At 37.9% G+C, this 20,088-nt stretch overlaps 1 protein-coding gene across 29 annotated transcripts in view; it reads right to left on the bottom strand.

The window, feature by feature from the left end:
• The window catches only part of RIMS2 (regulating synaptic membrane exocytosis 2), a 701,736-nt gene that overhangs the window by 529,084 nt on the left and 152,564 nt on the right, over window positions 1–20,088 (bottom strand). For all 29 annotated transcript variants that reach the window (XM_070075383.1, XM_070075384.1, XM_070075385.1 and 26 more), the window contains one exon: window positions 7,389–7,599. In XM_070075383.1, coding sequence (XP_069931484.1) covers window positions 7,389–7,599 — 211 coding nt within the window. The remainder of the gene's footprint in view (window positions 1–7,388; window positions 7,600–20,088) is intronic.

Raw genomic sequence — 20,088 nt, 5'->3', positions numbered from 1 at the left:
AGATATATGTAATAGGAATTCCTGCATAAGAGAAGAAAGTGGAGGGATCAGGATAAATATGTTAAAATAATGGCCGAAAAGCCGGCGCCGTGGCTCAATAGGCTAATCCTCCACCTTGCGGCGCCGGCACACCGGGTTCTAGTCCCGGTTGGGGCGCCGGATTCTGTCCCGGTTGCCCCTCTTCCAGGCCAGCTCTCTGCTATGGCCAGGGAGTGCAGTGGAGGATGGCCCAGGTGCTTGGGCCCTGCACCCCATGGGAGACCAGGAAAAGCACCTGGCTCCTGGCTCCTGCCAGGATCAGCGCGGTGCGCCGGCTGCAGCGGCGGCCATTGGAGGGTGAACCAACGGCAAAGGAAGACCTTTCTCTCTCTGTCTCTCTCTCACTGTCCACTCTGCCTGTCAAAAAAAAAAAAAAAAAAAAAAAATAATGGCCGAAATTACCTCAAATCTTATAAACTATAAATCAGAAATCCAAAATATTCAACAAAACCCAAACACAAGAAATTTAAATAGAAATACACTATAGAACATTGTAACTGAATTGCACATAACTAGAGATTTAAAACCATTTAAGAAACCAGAGAAAAAGTACATACTATGCACAGAAAAATAAGAATGTGAATAATAGCACATTTCTCCTCAGAAACAGTGAAAAGGTGAAGGTAAAGAAGCAATAACTTCAAAATACAAAAAGAAAAAAAGTTAACCTAGAATTCTATACTCAGCAAAAATATCTCATAAAATAATGAAGGCAAAATGTTCAGAACAAAACAAAGTTGAAAGTTTTCATCAGCATCTTTGCATTGTAAGAAATGTTAAAATAAACCCTTCAGGCAAATAAAATACAGTTATGGGGGGGGGGAGCCACTGTAATCCATAAGCTGTACTTTGGAAATTTATATTCATTAAATAAAAGTTAAAAAAATATTTAAAAAAAGAGTTGTATTATAATTATGTCTAAGTGCTCACAAAAGATGTATCATTCTTGGGTGCTTCTTTAAAGTTAATTAAGTTTCTTAAAAAATAAGTGAAATTATCTTCAATATGCAATGACTTTGAACAGCCCTTGTCTTGATTGTTGAGGAACAGTGTTTTTTTAATGTGTTTTCTTTGTGCAAATTGTTGAACTCTTTACTTAGTATAGAGTTGGTCCTCTGTATAAAGTTAATTGAAAGTGGATCTTAGTGGAGAATGGAAGAGGGGTGGGAGTAATGGTGGGAAGGGGATATGGTGGGAAGAATCACTGTATTCCTAAATCTGTACTTATGAAATTTGTATTCCTTAAATAAAAGTTTTCATTGGGGAAAGAATTTAGAAAAAAAATACAGTTAGAGATAGAAGTACAAATCTATAAAAAGAAAAGAATAGTACTAAAAATGGTATATATTTTTCTTATTATTTAAAATCTTTAAATATAAACATTTTTAAAAAGGAATATGATGTATTGTGGAATTTATAAAATGAGAGAAAGCAAAATAAGACACAAATAACATAGAGCCAAAAGAAAAGAAATGGAAGTACTCTATTATTAGCATGTTACAATATACATTATATATTATAAAAATGGTTGAGAGTTGATTATGATAATTTAAAGTTGTATATGACAAAAACTGAACTGATTAATAAAACAACAAAACAAAGTTATAGCTCTTGAGTCAACAATGAAGAAAAAACAGAATGATAAAAATCACTTGAGAACTGTAGTTCCTCACTGAAAAAAAAAAATCCAGGAGTAATCCAAAATAGTATTAAAAAATAGAAACAAAGACAAAATAGGTCAAGTAGAAAACCAAAGGCAAATGATATAATCAAATCAAACCACACCAATAATCATATTAAATGTCAATTGTCTAAACAGCAAATTAAAAGGCAAAGACTGTCAGACTGGAAAGCATAGCAAGGCCTAACTATATTCTGCCTATAAGAAATGTACTTCAAATATATAGGAACAAATAAGCTTCAAGCAAAAGAATAGAAAAACATGTAGCATGTTAACCCATTAAGTCTCAAGTTTTCAATTCTACAAATATTTCAATGGCATAGTATTTTTTCAAAGTTCCCATAAGTGGTATATCCATTGCTCAATTTCAGTTTCCATATTTGTCCTATACTTAGGATTATGGAACACAATGGATTAATACCACCCAACAGAAACGTGGAGTAGCTATAGTAAGATCAGATTTCAGAGCAAAGAGTATTACTAAGAATAAATAAAATCACTTAATAATGTAAAAGGATCAAGTCAATAAGAGGATATAACAATCCTAATCTTTGGAAGTTCTAGCAGGGGAGCGCAGTTACTTGTATACCCTTGACTGAAGACCGGACCTCCTCTAGCGGGGAAGGTCATCCTTTTCGAGCAAGCACACAGCTTCGGGAGGGATGCACACGGAGCAGTAAGGGAGGAAGGGGACACACACCTAGTCAGCAAGATCAGCTGAATCAACCCTGGTGATCAATGAAGTGACAGATGTCATAGCCACATCACCCTCGCATCCAACAATCCTAAACTTTATGGATCTAAAACACATGAAATGAAAATAGACAGAACTGCAAGGGAAAATAGACAAAGTTCAGTGCTGTCACCTATTTCAATACTCTTCTAATAATCAATAGGATGAAAAGGCAGAAGATCAACAGCAATACACTATACTTGAACAATTGTTTCAATCAAGTTGATTTGATAGGCACTTAAAAATACTCTGGCTATGTGGCAGGGAATCAACTACTTGAGCCATCATTTCTGCCTTCCAGGATGTGCATTAGCAAGAAGTTGGAATTGGAAGCAGAGCATGGACTTGAACACAGGTGCTCCAATATGGGATATAAGTATCACAAGTGGCAGTCCAACAGCTGAACCAAATGACAGCCCCCCAGAGGTAATTTGAATTTATAGAAATATTTTTACTATTTATTTATAAGTCAGATTTTGAGAGTATATCACACATTTACTAATAAAAAAAAGAACACACAAGTTCATAATGCAGTGATAATAAGGTTATTATTGTATTATATTACACTATTCTATTGTATATGCATATTACTGTATTTCATATAACATCTCCAGACTTTACATAAAGCATTTATTTTTTAAGACTATAAAGAATGGTGGCTTCGGGTCGGCACTGTGGCGCAGTAGGTTAATCCGCCTGCAGCGCCAGCATCCCATATGGGAGCCAGTTCTAGTAACGGCTACCCCTCTTCCAGTCCAGCTCTCTGCTGTGGCCTGGGAAAGCAGTAGAAGATGGCCCAAGTGCTTGGGCCCCTGCACCCACATGGGAAACTGGGAAGAAGCACCTGGCTCCTGGCTTTGGACGGGTGCAGCTCTGGCAGTTGCAGCCATTTGGGGAGTGAACCAGCGGATGAACACCTCTCTCTCTCTCTCTGCCTCTCACTGTCTGTAACTCTACCTCTCAATAATTAAATTAAATTAAAAAAAAAAAAAAAAACAGAACTAAACCAGTCATATTAAGTAGAACAGATAAAACTACTAAGAGGGATAATGTATTAAGTTGTTTAGTTCTGTAATTGATGCACAGTTATTCTTAAGTGTTGAAAATTAACTGAAATGTGATCCCTGTTGAACATGGGAGTGGGAATGGGAGAGGGAAGAGATGTATAATTTGGGACATGCTCAGGCTGACTTGCCCCAAGTGGTGGAGTTGGAAGCATACCAGGGGATTCCAATTCAATCCCATCGAGGTGGCATGTACCAATGCCATCTCACTGTTCCAGGTGATCAATTTCAGTTCACAGTTGGTCATGGTGGAGGGACTGGGAGTCAAAGGGAGCACATAGACAAGTCTAGTACCTGCTAACGCTAACCGATGGAGTAAATAAAGGGGAGAGTGATCCAACATGAGAAGTGAGATAATCAGCAGACTCATAGAATGGCAGATGTCCTAAATAGCACTCTGGCCTCAGAATCAGCCCTAAAGGCATTCGGAGCTGGCTGAAAAGCTCATGAGAGTATTTCAGGCATGGAAAGCCAAGACACTCTGGCAAAAGATCTCTGCGAGTGAGATCCCAGTGGAAGGAACAGGTCATCAAAGAAGGAGGTACCTTTCTCTGAAGGGAGGAGAGAACCTCCACTTTGACTATGACCTTGTCTAAACAAGATAAGAGTCGGAGAACTCAGAGGGCTTCCATAGCCTTGGAAACTCATGACTGGAGCATAGGGAGATTACTGATGCCATAGACAGGAGTGTCAATTGGTAAAGTCAACAACAGGAGTCACTGTGCACTTACTCCTCGTGTAGGATCTCTATCCTTAATGTGCTGTGCATTGAGATTTAATGCTATAACGAGTACTCAAACAATATATTTCACTTTGTGTTTCTATGGGGGTGCAAACTGTTGAAATCCTTACTTAATGCATACTAAACTGATCCTCTGTAAAAAAAAAAGAAATTATCAATTCCCAACTTGACTCTCACTGGGATTAAACATGACAATAGGTCTGCTCTGATTTCATCATCATTTAAAAAAAATCATCTATTATTTTTCACTTTATGTTTCTGTGTGGGAGCAAACTGTTGAAATCCATACTTAATGTATACTAAGCTGATCTTCTGTATATTAAGATAATCGAAAATGAATCTTGATGTGAATGGAAGGGGAGAGGGAGTGGGAAAGGGGAGGGTGGTGGGTGGGAAGGACGGTATGGGGGGGAAGCCATTGTAATCCATAAGTCGTATTTTGGAAATTTATATTCATTAAATAAAAGTTTAAAAAAAATATTATCTAATATAATATTATAGTGAATATTATATAACATAAAATTATATAAATCTAATAAAATATATTATATAAATAAAAAAAAGATTTCTTATCATCTGTGTTTTGAGCTCTGAAGAAAAAAGTAAGTGAATATTTTTTCAAGTGAAAATACTACTACTGGGGCTGGCGCTGTGGCACAGTGGGTTAATGCCCTGGCCTGAAGCACCGGTATCCCATATGGGCACGGGTTCAAGACCCGGCTGCTCCACTTCCAATCCAGCTCTCTGCTGTGGCCTGGGAAAGCAGTGGAAGATGGCTCAAGTCCTTGTGCCCCTGCACCCGAATGGGAGACCTGGAGGAGGCTCCTGGCTCCTGGCTTTGGATCGGCGCAGCTCCGGCCGTTTTGGCCAACTGGAGAATGAACCATCGGATGGAGGTACTCTCTATCTCTCTCTCTCTCTCTTTCTCTCTCTGCCTCTCCTCTCTCTGTATAACTCTGACTTTCGAATAAAAAATAAATCCTTAAAAAAAAAGAAAATACAACTACTATTACTACCTACTGTAGTACCTACAGCTCTTTGAGTGCTTACCTGAATATTAAGCACTAACTGCCTATTTTCTAATTTGCAAATGTGCTTCCATTTGTTTCTCACAATCAATCACCTGCTGTCTCCAAAGGTATACATTGGCAAGAAGCTGGAATCTGAAAAGGAGCTGGAACTAGAATCCAGGCACCACAATTTGAGATGTCAGTGTTCCAAGTTGCATTTTAACTGCTGCACTAAACACCCACCTCACTTCCTTTGTTCTTTCTATATTTGCCTTCACAGGATGGTAGAATTAGTGGAAGAGTTTGTTTTTTATAATATAGAATTCACCAACTTTAATCTATAGTATCTCTCTTGTGTTCACAAAGGAAATCAGAAGGTCTTAATCACATATTAAGAAGGCATGGGCATCCTATACTTAAATGTACTATATACATTAATAAATTATATACAATGAATTTAATAAAAAGAATAAGTTATAGTTTAAAAAATACTCTGGCCAAAAACGGAATATATTCTCCTCTTAATACATATGGAAATTTTACCAAAATAAGCCACAATGCAATTAAATTAGAAATCATTAACAGAGAGATTTCTGTAAAGTCCCCAATATTTAAATAAAAATAAAATGCTATTAAATAATTAATGAGTCAAAGAAGAAAAGAGAAAATGTGCAAGTATTTTTAACTGAAAGAAAATGAAAAGACAACATGTCAGAATTTTTGGCATGCCACTAAAGTAGTATCAAGGGGATACTTACAGAATGTGATTACTATATTAGAAAAACAGAAAAATCTCAAAGAAAAAAAATCTCAAAGAAAAAAATCTCAGCATCTCTCTTAAGAAAAGGAGGAAACTTAACCCAAAGTAAGTAGGAAAAAAAGTAGTAAATATCACAGCAAAAATGAACAATGAAAAAATCCATGAAACCAAAAGTTGATTCTAGGATATCAATAAAATTCACAAACAAAGTCACAAAATACCAATATAAGGAATCAAAGAGGTGGCACCATTACAGATTCTAAGGTTTTAAAAGAATAATCAATTACTATTAACATCTTTATGCCAATGAATTAGACAAATATGAGGGACTATACAAATTCCTTGAAAGATACAACTACAAAGCTGATTCAAGAAAAAAATGATAATTTGAATAAAATATAGTTATTAAGGAAATTAAATTTTTACTTAAAAAAATCCTTTCTAAAATTTACAATCACATGTCCAAATGGGTTCAGTGCTGAAGTCCAGTAAACATTAAAGGATGAAATAATACCAACTCTACACAAAACAATAAGGAAGAGAAAATAATAGAAAAAATGAAGACATGAAATCACACAGGTGAATTAATTCCCACAATTACATCTAAATAATGTAGATAAAAATGTAGGCTTCCCATTTAAAAGCTACCTAAGTAAATAAGTAGGATATAAGACATCTATGAAGACATAAAAGCAAATTCTAAAGAACTTACTGAGGCAAACATTTTTTTGAATACTTCTTTTGTTGCTTTCAACAAGGCATTTTTTAGGTAGCATTAACATATTACCAAAAGTGTATGAATAAGCTATAAAATTCTAGTGAAAGTATGACACAAATCCTTAATAGATCTTTAAATTTCATACTGAATCATTTAATTAATGTTAAAGAGGAAGGTAGCTTCAAAGTCTATGAAATTATGAAAGAAAATCTCAAAGCTGAAAAGGGCTACTCTGACAAGGAAAGGAAGTATACTATAGGAAAAACAACTCTACAATGTTTGGGAAGGTCTGTCACAATGAAAAAAAGTTGTATCAAAACTCTGACATTGATCAATTATGTGACTTTAAGAATATAGTCTCTCTGGATCTGAGTTATTTGCACTTATAAAATGAATGAGACCAACTAATCTCTAAATTCTTGTGATCATCTTTGAAAGTCTAAGATCCTACAATTCTAAACAAAATGATAAACTGACATGATATGAGGCCAATATAATTTTAACACAGTGGAAATACATAATACATTTTGTCTAAAATGAAGGTAAACAGAGAAAGTTTTCATTATTTGGTTAACATTATTTAGTTATCTCCTTTATTTTATAACTAAAAGAGAAGTTTTACATAATTTTCACTTCTGTACCTTGTTTGAGCGTAGAGACACTCGACCTCCACAACGAGCACAGAACTTTGTTTGGCAATAAGAACAGTTATGGCCACATCCATCAGCAAACTTTGTTTTGTGGCAGATACCACAGGTTGGAGCATCACCCTTCTGTTCTTGCTGCTGCTGTGATTCTTCTCCCATCTTCTTTACCTGTTCCTTATACATTTCAAACTGCTGGTGCAGTTTTCTGCAGAAAAAACAAACAGATAAAAAATTGGTTTCCTGGTGTTTCATGGAATTTATAAACATAATTTTATAAAAAAATCTACAGGATAAAAATAAAAACAAACATTTAATTTTCCAATTTACATAATAAAATATTATATACCACATACACCTTGAAAGCGTTGCCAACTTACTCATTCTGACATACATACTAAGAAACCATAAAATATGTTTCTGAGGATATGCTTTTGATTAAAAATTCTACAGTTACAGAGCTAACATTGTAGCATAATGTGTTAAACCACTGCCTGCAAATGCCAGCATCCCATATGGATACCCGTTCAAATCCCAGCTGCTCTGCTTCCAATCTAGCTCTCTATAACGCACCTGAGAAATCAGCCAAAGATGGCCCAAGTCCTTGGGCCCCTGCACCCATGTGCAAGATCTGAATGAAGCTCCTGGCTTTGGCCTGCCCCAACCCCTGCCCGCTGAGAGGCCATTTGGGGAGTGAACCAGTAGATGAATGATTCCCCACCCCAACCCTCTCTCTCTGTAACTCTGCCTTTCAAATACATTAAATATTTTTAAACTCTACAATATCTACCATTTGTAATATATTTTCGATCACAGACTCCAAAATATTTCAAATATATTTCAACTGTTTAGCTTTAGAAATACAGAAAGCTAATTTGACTTATAAAGTAAAATCAAAAGCTATGACCTTCAAATCAAGCTCAACTGGGATGATCTAAAGAATTCAAACAGAAGGGAGAACACTGGATATATGCTCACTAATTGTTTAAATCTGTTCAACAGTCTGGACATTAGTTCACTCTGAGAAAGCACTAATAAATGAAGCTGTGTAAACTAGAGCTAGGCTTTACTTTAACAATAAATCAAAGGGGTTAGAACAAACATGCCAAATATATGATATTATTTGTGATGCTTAAAATTGTGATAAAACTGTTTTTATAAAAAATTGAAATCTGAAGATGATAAAGAGTTCAGCTTAGGACTTAGAAAACTACAAATAATGTCACTCCCATTCTAACAACAAAAGGATGAATAATGTGCAAAAACAAAAACCATAACTTTCCTTTAGTCTATTAAAGAGTTGGACTTTTAAAGCAAACAATCTAAATAACAAAGAGTAAAGGCCTCCCCAAGGAGAAATTTAACAGACTCTTTCACCTTTTCCAGGAACACAAAAGACAGAGATGGCCATCATACAGGCAGCTAAAAGCTGCAGCTTATCATAGTGCCAAGTAGAGATACCTGGTCTAACACATGAAGTAGGCACACTTAGAAACAAGTTTCAGGCCTGCCTAGTACCATGTCAGTCACAATTATATCCTCCAGGTTAATCTGTGCAATATCATGATCCAGCAGAAACAGGATCCATGCCTTGTCACAGTAGACACAGATATCCCCCATGGACAAAGGCTCCGGGTCCACCCCTGAAGACCCACCACTGAGGCTCACCCCACAGGACGCAGACTGAGCAACATCACATTCACAGGCCAGTTCTTCAGAACAAGGCTCCAGGCCCATCTCAGTATTTAAATAGCTCCTCTTGATGCAGACCCAAGGCCTATTCCAATGCCAGATCAGCCCCCAAATATAAGCTCCAAGACCAAGTCTAAAGAAACAAATCAACAAATTCATCATCATAGAGGATCCAGGCTCAGGGTCTGTATACAGGCCCGGTCAGATACCAGGCCAGACTGCCTAAGGATTCTAGCAGCAAGCACTTCCACAGACAATGACAGACTCCCTGGAATCTCTAGACAGGCTGACTCCAAATAGCTTTCCCATAAAATAACAAATTGTACAGCATAAGTAAGTTCCTACTTCTTTGAGTGTAGACATTAATGTAAGACAACAAAAACCATGAAAAACCAAGGAGATATAGCACCACCAAAAACTATGATAATTTCCCAGTAGCTGACCCCAAATAAATGAAACTATATGAACAATCTGACAAAGAATCCAAAACAATGATTTTAAGGAAGCTGTCAAACTTCTAGAAAATAGAGAGAAATAAACAACAACAACAAAAAAAACTAATGACTAATATGAGAAATTTAACTAAGAGATTGAAATTATAAAAAGAACTCAGAGATTCTGGACATGAAAAATATAATAAATGAAGTGAAAAATTCAGAAGAGAGCACTGACGGCAAAATTGATCCATCAGAAGAAAAAATAAATCCATGAGTACAAGGACAGGTTATTTGAAAATACATTCTGAGAAGAAAAAAAGAATGAAAATAAATGAAGAAAGCTTACAGAATTTATAGGACATCATAAGAAAAAAATTAGTTTTGGGAGTTCAAAAAGTAGAAGACAGAGATGGGCAGAAAGATCATTTAAAGAAATTGTAACAAAAAAATTTTACAAATCTTGGAAAGATTCAAATATTCAGATACAGGAAAGTATAAGGTTCAACTGGATTCAATCTAAAGAAGACTATACCTAATGATCAAACACATGATGATCAAACTTGAAATCAAACAGAGGACCCTAAGAGAGACAATAGAAAAAGAGGAAATCACATATACAGGTATTCTAATAAGACTGGCAGCAATTTGACTTCTCAGCAAAAATCTCAGAAGTCAAAGAAAGTAAAATGACAAATATTCCAAGTGCTTAAGGGAAAAAACTCAACCAAAGAAAACTGTACCCAGCAAAGCTGTCCTTAAGAAATAAAAGAAAGCACTGGGTATTTGGTACAGTGTTTAAGATGCTGCTTAGGATGACTGCATACCATATCAGAGTGCCTGCTTTGCTTCTGATTCCAGCTTCCTGTTAATGTGTACCATGGGAGACAGCAGATAATGGCTCAAGTAATTGGGTCCATGATACCTACATGGGAGACTCATTGAATTCCAGCTTCCTGGCTTTTGACTGGCCCAGCCCTAGCAGTTGCAGGCATTTGGAGAGTAAACTAGTGGATAGAAAATCTTTCTCTGTCTCTCTTTGCCTTTCAAATAAAATAAAAATAAGCATTATAATTTTAAATCTACATAATTAAAAAAAGGTCAAGATAAAGACTTTCTCAGATAATAAGATTGGAGGGGGCTCATCAGTTCTAGACTAATCTTATAAGGAATGCCCAGGGGAGGGGGGGGCAGCAATGTGGCTCAGCAAATTAAAACCTTAGCCTGAAGCACCAGCATCCAATATGTGCAACAGTTTGAGTCCCAGCTACTCCACTCCAATCCAGCTCCCTGCTAATGACCTGGGAAAGCAGGAGACAGCCAAAGTGCTTGGACCCCTGCACCTAAATGAGAGACTTGAAAAGAAGCTCCTGGCTTCTGACTTTGGCCTGTCCCATCCTGGCTGTTGCAGTCTTTTGAGGAGTGAACCAGCTGAAGGAAGATCTCTCTCTCTGTCTCTCCTTCTCTCTCTAGCTCTGTAACTCTGCCTTTCAAATAAATAAGTAAGGAAGAAGAATTAAAAAACAGCATGTTTCCAGCACAAAAACAAACTCTCAGGGGCCAGCGCTGTGGCTTAGTAAGTTAAGCATCTGCCTGCAGTGCCAGCATCCCATAGGGGTGACCAGTTTGAGTCCAGGTTGCTCCACTTCCAATCCAGCTCCATGTTGTTGGCCTGGGAAAACAGTAGAAGATGGTAGAAGTGCTTGGACCCCTGCACCCACGTGGGAAACCTTGGCTCCTGGCTTCAGATCAGCTCAGCTCTGGCCATTGTGGCCACCTGGGAGTGAACCAGCACATGGACAACGTTCCTCTCTCTTTTTCTCTTTCTCCCTCTCTATGCCTGTAAACTATGCCTCTCAAGTAAATAAATAAATCTTTAAAAAAATTCATATATATCAATGTAATAGAATAAAGGGCCTAGAAATAAAATCATGCATTTACATTCAAATAATTTTTGATAATTGTGTTAAAAACAAACACACACTAGGAAATGGACAGTCTATAATCAATGATATAGGAAAAACAGAATCTCTACATGCAAAATAATGCAATTAGACCCTTAGATCACATCAGGTACAAAAATCAACTCAAATTGAAGTAAAGACTTAAATACAAAAACTGAAACTAGAAAATAATTAGAAAAAGTTGCATTGATCCAGGCATTGATTTTTTTTTATCTGACCTCAAATGTATACATGACAAAAGCAGAAAACTTTTTTAATTTGGAGAAAAATAGGGACATCCAAGCACACCAAGCACAGAGAACTCTTCATAAATATAATCAGAAAATGTTTACCATGACACATTTTAGTCAATTTTTTAAAACTAAAACATAAAGAAGAGATCCCAAAATGTACACAAGAGAAATGCCAGATTACCTTCAAAGAATCTCCTATTAGACTGATAATCATCAGAAACTTTATAGACTATGAGTGAATAGAGAGACATAACCCAAGTCCTAAAAGAAAAAAAAATCTATCAATCCAGAATATTGTACCCAGCAAAGCCCTCATTTATAAATGAAAGGGAGATAAAGACCTTCAAAACCAAACAGAAATTGAAAGATTTCGTCATCATTCATCCAGCCTTACAAATGATATACACGGAAACAGAGAAAAATTGTCATCATCAAGAAAAATATAAAGGCAGAAAAACTCCTAGTAAAATACAAAGGAAATACAAATACAATAGGAATATTTATGGAAAACTGGCAAGACCAAGGAATTATTTGTCAATAATAGCCTGGAATGTAAATGGCCTAAATTCTCCAATTAAAAGATATAAACTGGCTGAATAGGTTAAAAAACAAGTCTCATCTACATTCTGCCTACAATAAACACAACTCACAAAGATATACACAGACTGATACAGTAAGGATGAAAAAAATATATTCCATACTAACGGAAAGCAGAAAGAGCAGAAGTAGCCATCCTAGTATCAGACAACATAGACTTTAAAATGTAAAAACTGTCAAAAAAAGACAAAGAAGGGAGTTATGTAATGATTAAGAGATCGATTCAACAGGAAGATATGACTATACTAAATCCATATGCACCCAATGCTATGGCATCTGGCTATTTAAAACAAATGTTAGTGGATCTAAAGGAAGATGAAGACATAAATACAATAGTAACAGGGGACTTCAACATACCACTTTCATCAATGGACAAATAAACTAGACAAAAAAAAAAACAACAACAACAACAACAATGAAACAATAGAGTAAATCCACACTATCAATTAAATATACCTAAGTGATATCTAGAGAACATATCATCCCACAGCTACAGAATACACACTATTTTCATCAGTGCATGGAACTTTCTCTAGGATAGGCCATATGCTAGGCCATATTACAAAAACAAAAACTAAATCATACATTGTAATTTTTCTGACAACAATGGAAAAAGAAGCTAGAAATTAACAGCTTAAGAAACCCTAGAAAATATGCACAGAGAAACTGAACAACAGAATCCTGATTGAACAAATTGGTCATAGAAGAAATCAAGAGGGAAAACAAAACTTCCTAGAAACAAGTGAACATGATGAAACAACATATCAAAACTTATGAGAGCCGGTGCCGTGGCTCAATAGGCTAATCCTCCACCTTGCGGCGCCGGCACACCGGGTTCTAGTCCCGGTCGGGGCGCCGGATTCTGTCCCGGTTGCCCCTCTTCAAGGCCAGCTCTCTGCTATGGCCAGGGAGTGCAGTGGAGGATGGCCCAAGTGCTTGGGCCCTGCACCCCATGGGAGACCAGGAAAAGCACCTGGCTCCTGGCTCCTGCCATCGGATCAGCGCGGTGCGCCGGCTGCAGCGGCGGCCATTGGAGGGTGAACCAACGGCAAAGGAAGACCTTTCTCTCTCTGTCTCTCTCTCTCACTGTCCACTCTGCCTATCAAAAAAAAAAAAAAAAAAACTTATGGGATACAGGCGGAGCCAAGATGGCGGAATAGTGAGGGCGTGCACCAATAGTCCGGGAAAATTTAGTTTAATAAAAGGGGAGTTACGGTAGCCGCAGAAAAAAGAACCAGGAAAATATTGCAGGGGAAACCCTTCTGGATGGAGTGGCCGTGAATCGGAGGACCTACTGGGAGAACAAGGTCGCCCACCGCGTGGAAGCCAAGTCGCGGGACCGAGCCGCGGAAGCCCCAGGGTCTGCACGCCAGTGCTCGAAGGGGAGTGCATGCCACACAGACAACAGCGGGGAGACTTGGGACGCTCAGGGCTCCGAGTCCACACATCGGCGCTGGAAGGGGAGGTGAGCTCAATAACCCAAGACATTGGTGGGGAAACGGGGGTCAGAATCTAGAGGGGGGCCGGAAAGTGCAGCAAACTCACTACTGGAAAGAAGGGAAAAAAAAGCTTCGGGGTTTCTCTTCCCCCTAACCTTGCAAAGGATACAAGGCTGCAAGGCTTGAAGAATTCCCAAGAGACAAAGAGCAGGCCCCCTCTCTGGATTTACATATCAATGGGGGAGAGCTAAGGAACTGAGTCACTACAATTCAGTAGCCTAGGCAACCCAGTGGGAGTCCAGAGGAGCCAAAGACTGGAAGCGAAATACCATCAATTCTGCACAGCCGTGCCTTGCGGTGTTACTTACCCCCTGAATAAATAAAATACATAAATAAATAAAAAGAGAGAGATTTACCACGCATAACCTGAGGGTGTCACCTTTGCACACCCTTAACCAGGAAGAACCAGGCAGAGCTCTCAGGCCGCACCCATCTCAAGCCTCCAAGGCTCCTCCAACAGCAGGCAGTCCACTTAACACGGACACAGTATAAAAAAAAAAAAAAAAAAAAAAAAAAAAAAAAAAAAAAAAAAAAAAAACGCACAGTGACGCAAGAAGAATTAACTATGCCGAGTAACAAACACAGAAATAGAGGGAGCAAGATCAACGATGACACTATGATGCCTCCAAATAAGCAAAACACCCCAAGCCAAGAGTATGAAGATGATGAGATAGAAGAAATGCAAGATACGGATTTCAAAAACTTTATGATAAGAACATTTAGAAGTTTTCAAAAGCAAATCCTTGAACTACAGAAATCCTTAATGGACAAGATTGAAAATCTCTCTCGTGAAAATGAAATTTTAAGGAAGAGTCAAAATGAAACTCAGAAACTAGAACAGGAAAGTATTATAGTGAAGAGAAATCAAAATGAAATGAAGAGCTCAATAGATCAAATGACAAACACATTAGAAAGCCTTAAAAACAGAATGGGTGAAGCAGAAGAGAGAATATTGGACTTAGAAGATAGAGCACAGGAAAACATACAGTCAAACCAAAGAAAAGAAGAGGAAATTAGAAATCTAAAAAATATTGTTGGGAATCTACAGGATACTATTAAAAAAACCAACATTCGAGTTCTAGGAGTTCCTGAAGGCATGGAGAGAGAGAAAGGATTAGAAGGCCTTTTTAGTGAGATACTAGCAGAGAACTTTCCAGGTTTGGAGAAGGACAGAGATATCCTAGTACAGGAAGCTCATAGAACCCCCAATAAACATGACCAAAGGGATCCTCACCACGACACGTGGTAATTAAACTTACCACAGTGAAACATAAAGAAAAGATCCTAAAATGTGCAAGAGAGAAACGTCAGATTACTCTCAGAGGATCTCCAACCAGACTCACAGCAGACTTCTCATCAGAAACACTACAGGCTAGGAGGGAATGGCGAGACATAGCACAGGTGCTAAGAGAGAAAAATTGCCAGCCCAGAATATTATATCCTGCCAAGCTCTCATTTGTGAATGAAGGTGAAATAAAGACCTTTCATAGCAAACAGAAATTGAAAGACTTTGTGGCCACTCGTCCGGCCCTGCAAAAGATACTTGAAGATGTGCTACACTCAGGAACACAGAAACACGGCCATCAATATGAAAGAAGGGAAAGGAAGAACACTTACCAGTAAAAGAGCATGGGAAGCTCAAAGCATATACTAGAAAATATTTCCGGGAAAATGGCAGGGCAAAGTCACTACGTATCAATAGTCACATTGAACATTAATGGTCTGAATTCTTCAGTTAAAAGACACCGTTTGGCTGACTGGCTCAAAGAACACAACCCAACTATTTGTTGCCTACAAGAAACACATCTCTCTAACAAAGAGGCATGCAGACTGAAAGTGAAAGGTTGGAAAAAGATATTCCATGCCAACAGAAACCAAAAAAAAGCAGGTGTAGCCATCTTAATATCAGACAAAATAAACTTTAATACAAAAACTGTTAAGAGAGACAAAGAGGGACACTATATAATGATTAAGGGTTCAATTCAACAGGAAGATGTAACTATTATAAATGTATATGCACCTAATTACAGGGCACCGGTCTATTTAAAAGATATGTTAAGGGACTTAAAGGGAGATTTAGATTCCAATACAATAGTACTGGGGGACTTCAATACTCCACTCTCAGAAATAGACAGATCATCCGGACAGAAGATCAACAAGGAAACAGCAGATTTAATTGACACTATTGCCCAAATGGATCTAACAGATATCTACAGAACTTTCAACCCTACATCTACAGACTTCACATTCTTCTCAGCAGTGCATGGAACCTTCTCTAGGATTGATCACATACTAGGCCATAAAGCAAGTCTCAGCAAATTTAAAAGAATTAGAATCATACCATGCAGCTTCTCAGACCACAGCGGAATGAAGCTGGAAATTAGCAACTCAGGAAACCCCAGAAAGTATGCAAACACATGGAGACTGAACAACATGCTCCTGAATGAACACTGGGTCATTCAAGAAATCAAAAGAGAAATCAAAAACTTTCTGGAAGTAAATTAAGACAACAACACAACATATCAAAACTTATGGGATACAGCAAAAGCAGTATTGAGAGGCAAATTTATAGCAATAGGTGCCTATATCAAGAAATTGGAAAGGTACCAAATAAATGAGCTTTCAGCGCACCTCAAGGACCTAGAAAAACTGCAGCAAACCAAACACAAATCTAGTAGGAGAAGAGAAATAATTAAAACCAGAGAAGAAATTAACAGGATTGAATCCAAAAAAAATTACAAAAAATCAGCCAAGCGAGAAGCTGGTTTTTTGAAAAAATAAACAAAATTGACACCCCATTGGCCCAACTAACTAAAAAAAGAAGAGAAAAGACCCAAATCAATAAAATCAGAGATGAAAAAGGAAACGTAACAACAGACACCACAGAAATAAAAAGAATCATCAGAAATTACTACAAGGACCTGTATGCCAACAAACAGGAAAACCTATCAGAAATGGATAGATTCCTGGACACATGCAATCTACCTAAATTGAACCATGAAGACATACAAAACCTAAATAGACCCATAACTGAAACAGAAATTGAAACAGTAATAAAGGCCCTCCCAACAAAGAAAAGCCCAGGACCAGATGGATTCACTGCTGAATTCTACCAGACATTTAAAGAAGAACTAATCCCATTTCTTCTCAAACTATTCAGAACAATCGAAAAAGAGGGAATCCTCCCAAATTCTTTCTATGAAGCCAACATCACCTTAATCCCTAACCCAGAGAAAGATGCAGCACTGAAAGAAAATTACAGACCAATATCCCTGATGAACATAGACGCAAAAATCCTCAATAAAATTCTGGCCAATAGAGTACAACAACACATCAGGAAAATCATCCACCCAGACCAAGTGGGATTCATCCCTGGTATGCAGGGATGGTTCAACATTCACAAATCAATCAATGTGATTCACCACATTAACAGACTGCAAAAGAAAAACCATATGATTATCTCAATTGATGCAGAGAAAGCATTTGATAAAATTCAACACCCTTTCATGATGAAAACTCTAAGCAAATTGGGTATAGAAGGAACATTCCTCAATATAATCAAAGCAATTTATAAAAAACCCACAGCCAGCATCCTATTGAATGGGGAAAAGTTGGAAGTATTTCCACTGAGATCTGGTACCAGACAGGGATGCCCACTCTCACCACTGCTATTTAACATAGTTCTGGAAGTTTTAGCCAGAGCCATCAGACAAGAAAAAGAAATCAAAGGAATACAAATCAAGAAGGAAGAAGTCAAACTATCCCTTTTTGCAGACGATATGATTCTGTACTTAGAGGATCCAAAGAACTCTACTAAGAGACTATTGGAACTCATAGAGGAGTTTGGCAAGGTGGCAGGATATAAAATCAATGCACAAAAATCAACAGCCTTTGTATACACAAGCAATGCCATGGCTGAGAAAGAACTGCTAAGATCAATCCCATTCACAATAGCTACAAAAACAATCAAATACCTTGGAATAAACTTAACCAAGGACGTTAAAGATCTCTACGATGAGAATTACAAAACCTTAAAGAAAGAAATAGAAGAGGATACCAAAAAATGGAAAAATCTTCCATGCTCATGGATTGGAAGAATCAACATCATCAAATTGTCCATTCTCCCAAAAGCAATTTATAGATTCAATGCAATCCCAATCAAGATACCAAAGACATTCTTCGCAGATCTAGAAAAAATGATGCTGAAATTCATATGGAGGCACAAGAGACCTCGAATAGCTAAAGCAATCTTGTACAACAAAAACAAAGCCGGAGGCATCACAATACCAGATTTCAGGACATACTACAGGGCAGTTGTAATCAAAACAGCATGGTACTGGTACAGAAACAGATGGATAGACCAATGGAACAGAATTGAAACACCAGAAATCAATCCAAACATCTACAGCCAACTTATATTTGATCAAGGATCTAAAACCAATTCCTGGAGCAAGGACAGTCTATTCAATAAATGGTGCTGGGAAAACTGGGTTTCCATGTGCAGAAGCATGAAGCAAGACCCCTACCTTACACCTTACACAAAAATCCACTCAACGTGGATTAAAGACCTAAATCTACGTCCTGACACCATCAAGTTATTAGAGAACATTGGAGAAACCCTTCAAGATATTGGCACAGGCAAAGAGTTTTTGGAAAAGACCCGGGAGGCACAGGCAGTCAAAGCCAAAATCAACTATTGGGATTGCATCAAATTGAGAAGTTTCTGTACTGCAAAAGAAACAGTCAGGAGAGTGAAGAGACAACCGACAGAATGGGAAAAAATATTTGCAAACTATGCAACAGATAAAGGGTTAATAACCAGAATCTACAAAGAGATCAAGAAACTCCACAAAAACAAAACCAACAACCCACTTAAGAGATGGGCCAAGGACCTCAATAGACATTTTTCAAAAGAGGAAATCCAAATGGCCAACAGGCACATGAAAAAATGTTCAAGGTCACTAGCAATCAGGGAAATGCAAATCAAAACCACAATGAGGTTTCACCTCACCCCGGTTAGAATGGCTCACATACAGAAATCTACCAACAACAGATGCTGGCGAGGATGTGGGGAAAAAGGGACACTAACCCACTGTTGGTGGGAATGCAAACTGGTCAAGCCACTATGGAAATCAGTCTGGAGATTCCTCAGAAACCTGAATATAACCCTACCGTTCGACCCAGCCATCCCACTCCTTGGAATTTACCCAAAGGAGTTTAAATTGATAAACAAAAAAGTGGTCTGCACCCTAATGTTTATTGCAGCACAATTCACAATAGCCAAGACCTGGAACCAACCTAAATGCCCATCAACGGTAGACTGGATAAAGAAATTATGGGATATGTACTCTTTAGAATACTATACCGCAGTAAGAAACAACGAAATCCAGTCATTTGCAACAAAATGGAGGAATCTGGAACACATCATGCTGAGTGAAGTAAGCCAGTCCCAAAGGGACAAATACCATATGTTCTCCCTGATCGGTGACAACTGACTGAACACCAAAAAGGAAATCTCCTGAGTGAAATGGACACTATGAGAAACGGTGACTTGATCAGCATAGCCCTGACTGTTAATGGACAACTTAATACATTATCCCTCTTAGTAGTTTTTTTCGTCTGTTCTACTTAATATGACTGGTTTAATTCTGTAATTATCACACAGTTATTCTTAAGTGTTGAAAATTAACTGAAATGTGATCGCTGTTAAACATAAGAGTGGGAATAAGAGAGGGAAGAGATGTATAATTTGGGACACGCTCGGGCTGACTTGCCCCAATTGGTAGAGTTGGAAACATACCAGGGGATTCCAGTTCAATCCCATCAAGGTGGCATGTGCCAATGCCATCTCACTATTCCAAGTGATCAATTTCAGTTCACAATTGATCATAATGAAAGGACTAAGAGTCAAAGGGAGCACATAAACAAGTCTAGTACCTGCTAACACTAACCGATAGACTAAATAAAGGGGAGAGTGATCCAACAGGGGAAGTGAGATACTCAGCAGACTCATAGAATGGCAGATGTCCTAAATAGCACTCTGGCCTCAGAATCAGCCCTAAAGGCACTCGGATCTGGCTGAAAAGCCCATGAGAGTATTTCAGGCATGGAAAGCCAAGACACACTGGCAAAAAGATCTCTGTGAGTGAGATCCCAGTGGAAAGAACAGGTCTTCAAAGAGGGAGGTGCCTTTCTCTGAAGGGAGGAGAGAACCTCCACTTTGACTATGACCGTGTCTAAACAAGATAAGAGTCGGAGAACTCAGAGGGCTTCCATAG

Source organism: Oryctolagus cuniculus, chromosome 6 (assembly GCF_964237555.1).
Source record: "Oryctolagus cuniculus chromosome 6, mOryCun1.1, whole genome shotgun sequence".
In the NCBI taxonomy this organism is placed as follows: Eukaryota; Metazoa; Chordata; class Mammalia; order Lagomorpha; family Leporidae; genus Oryctolagus; species Oryctolagus cuniculus.
This window is presented reverse-complemented; position numbering and strand designations above follow the sequence as displayed.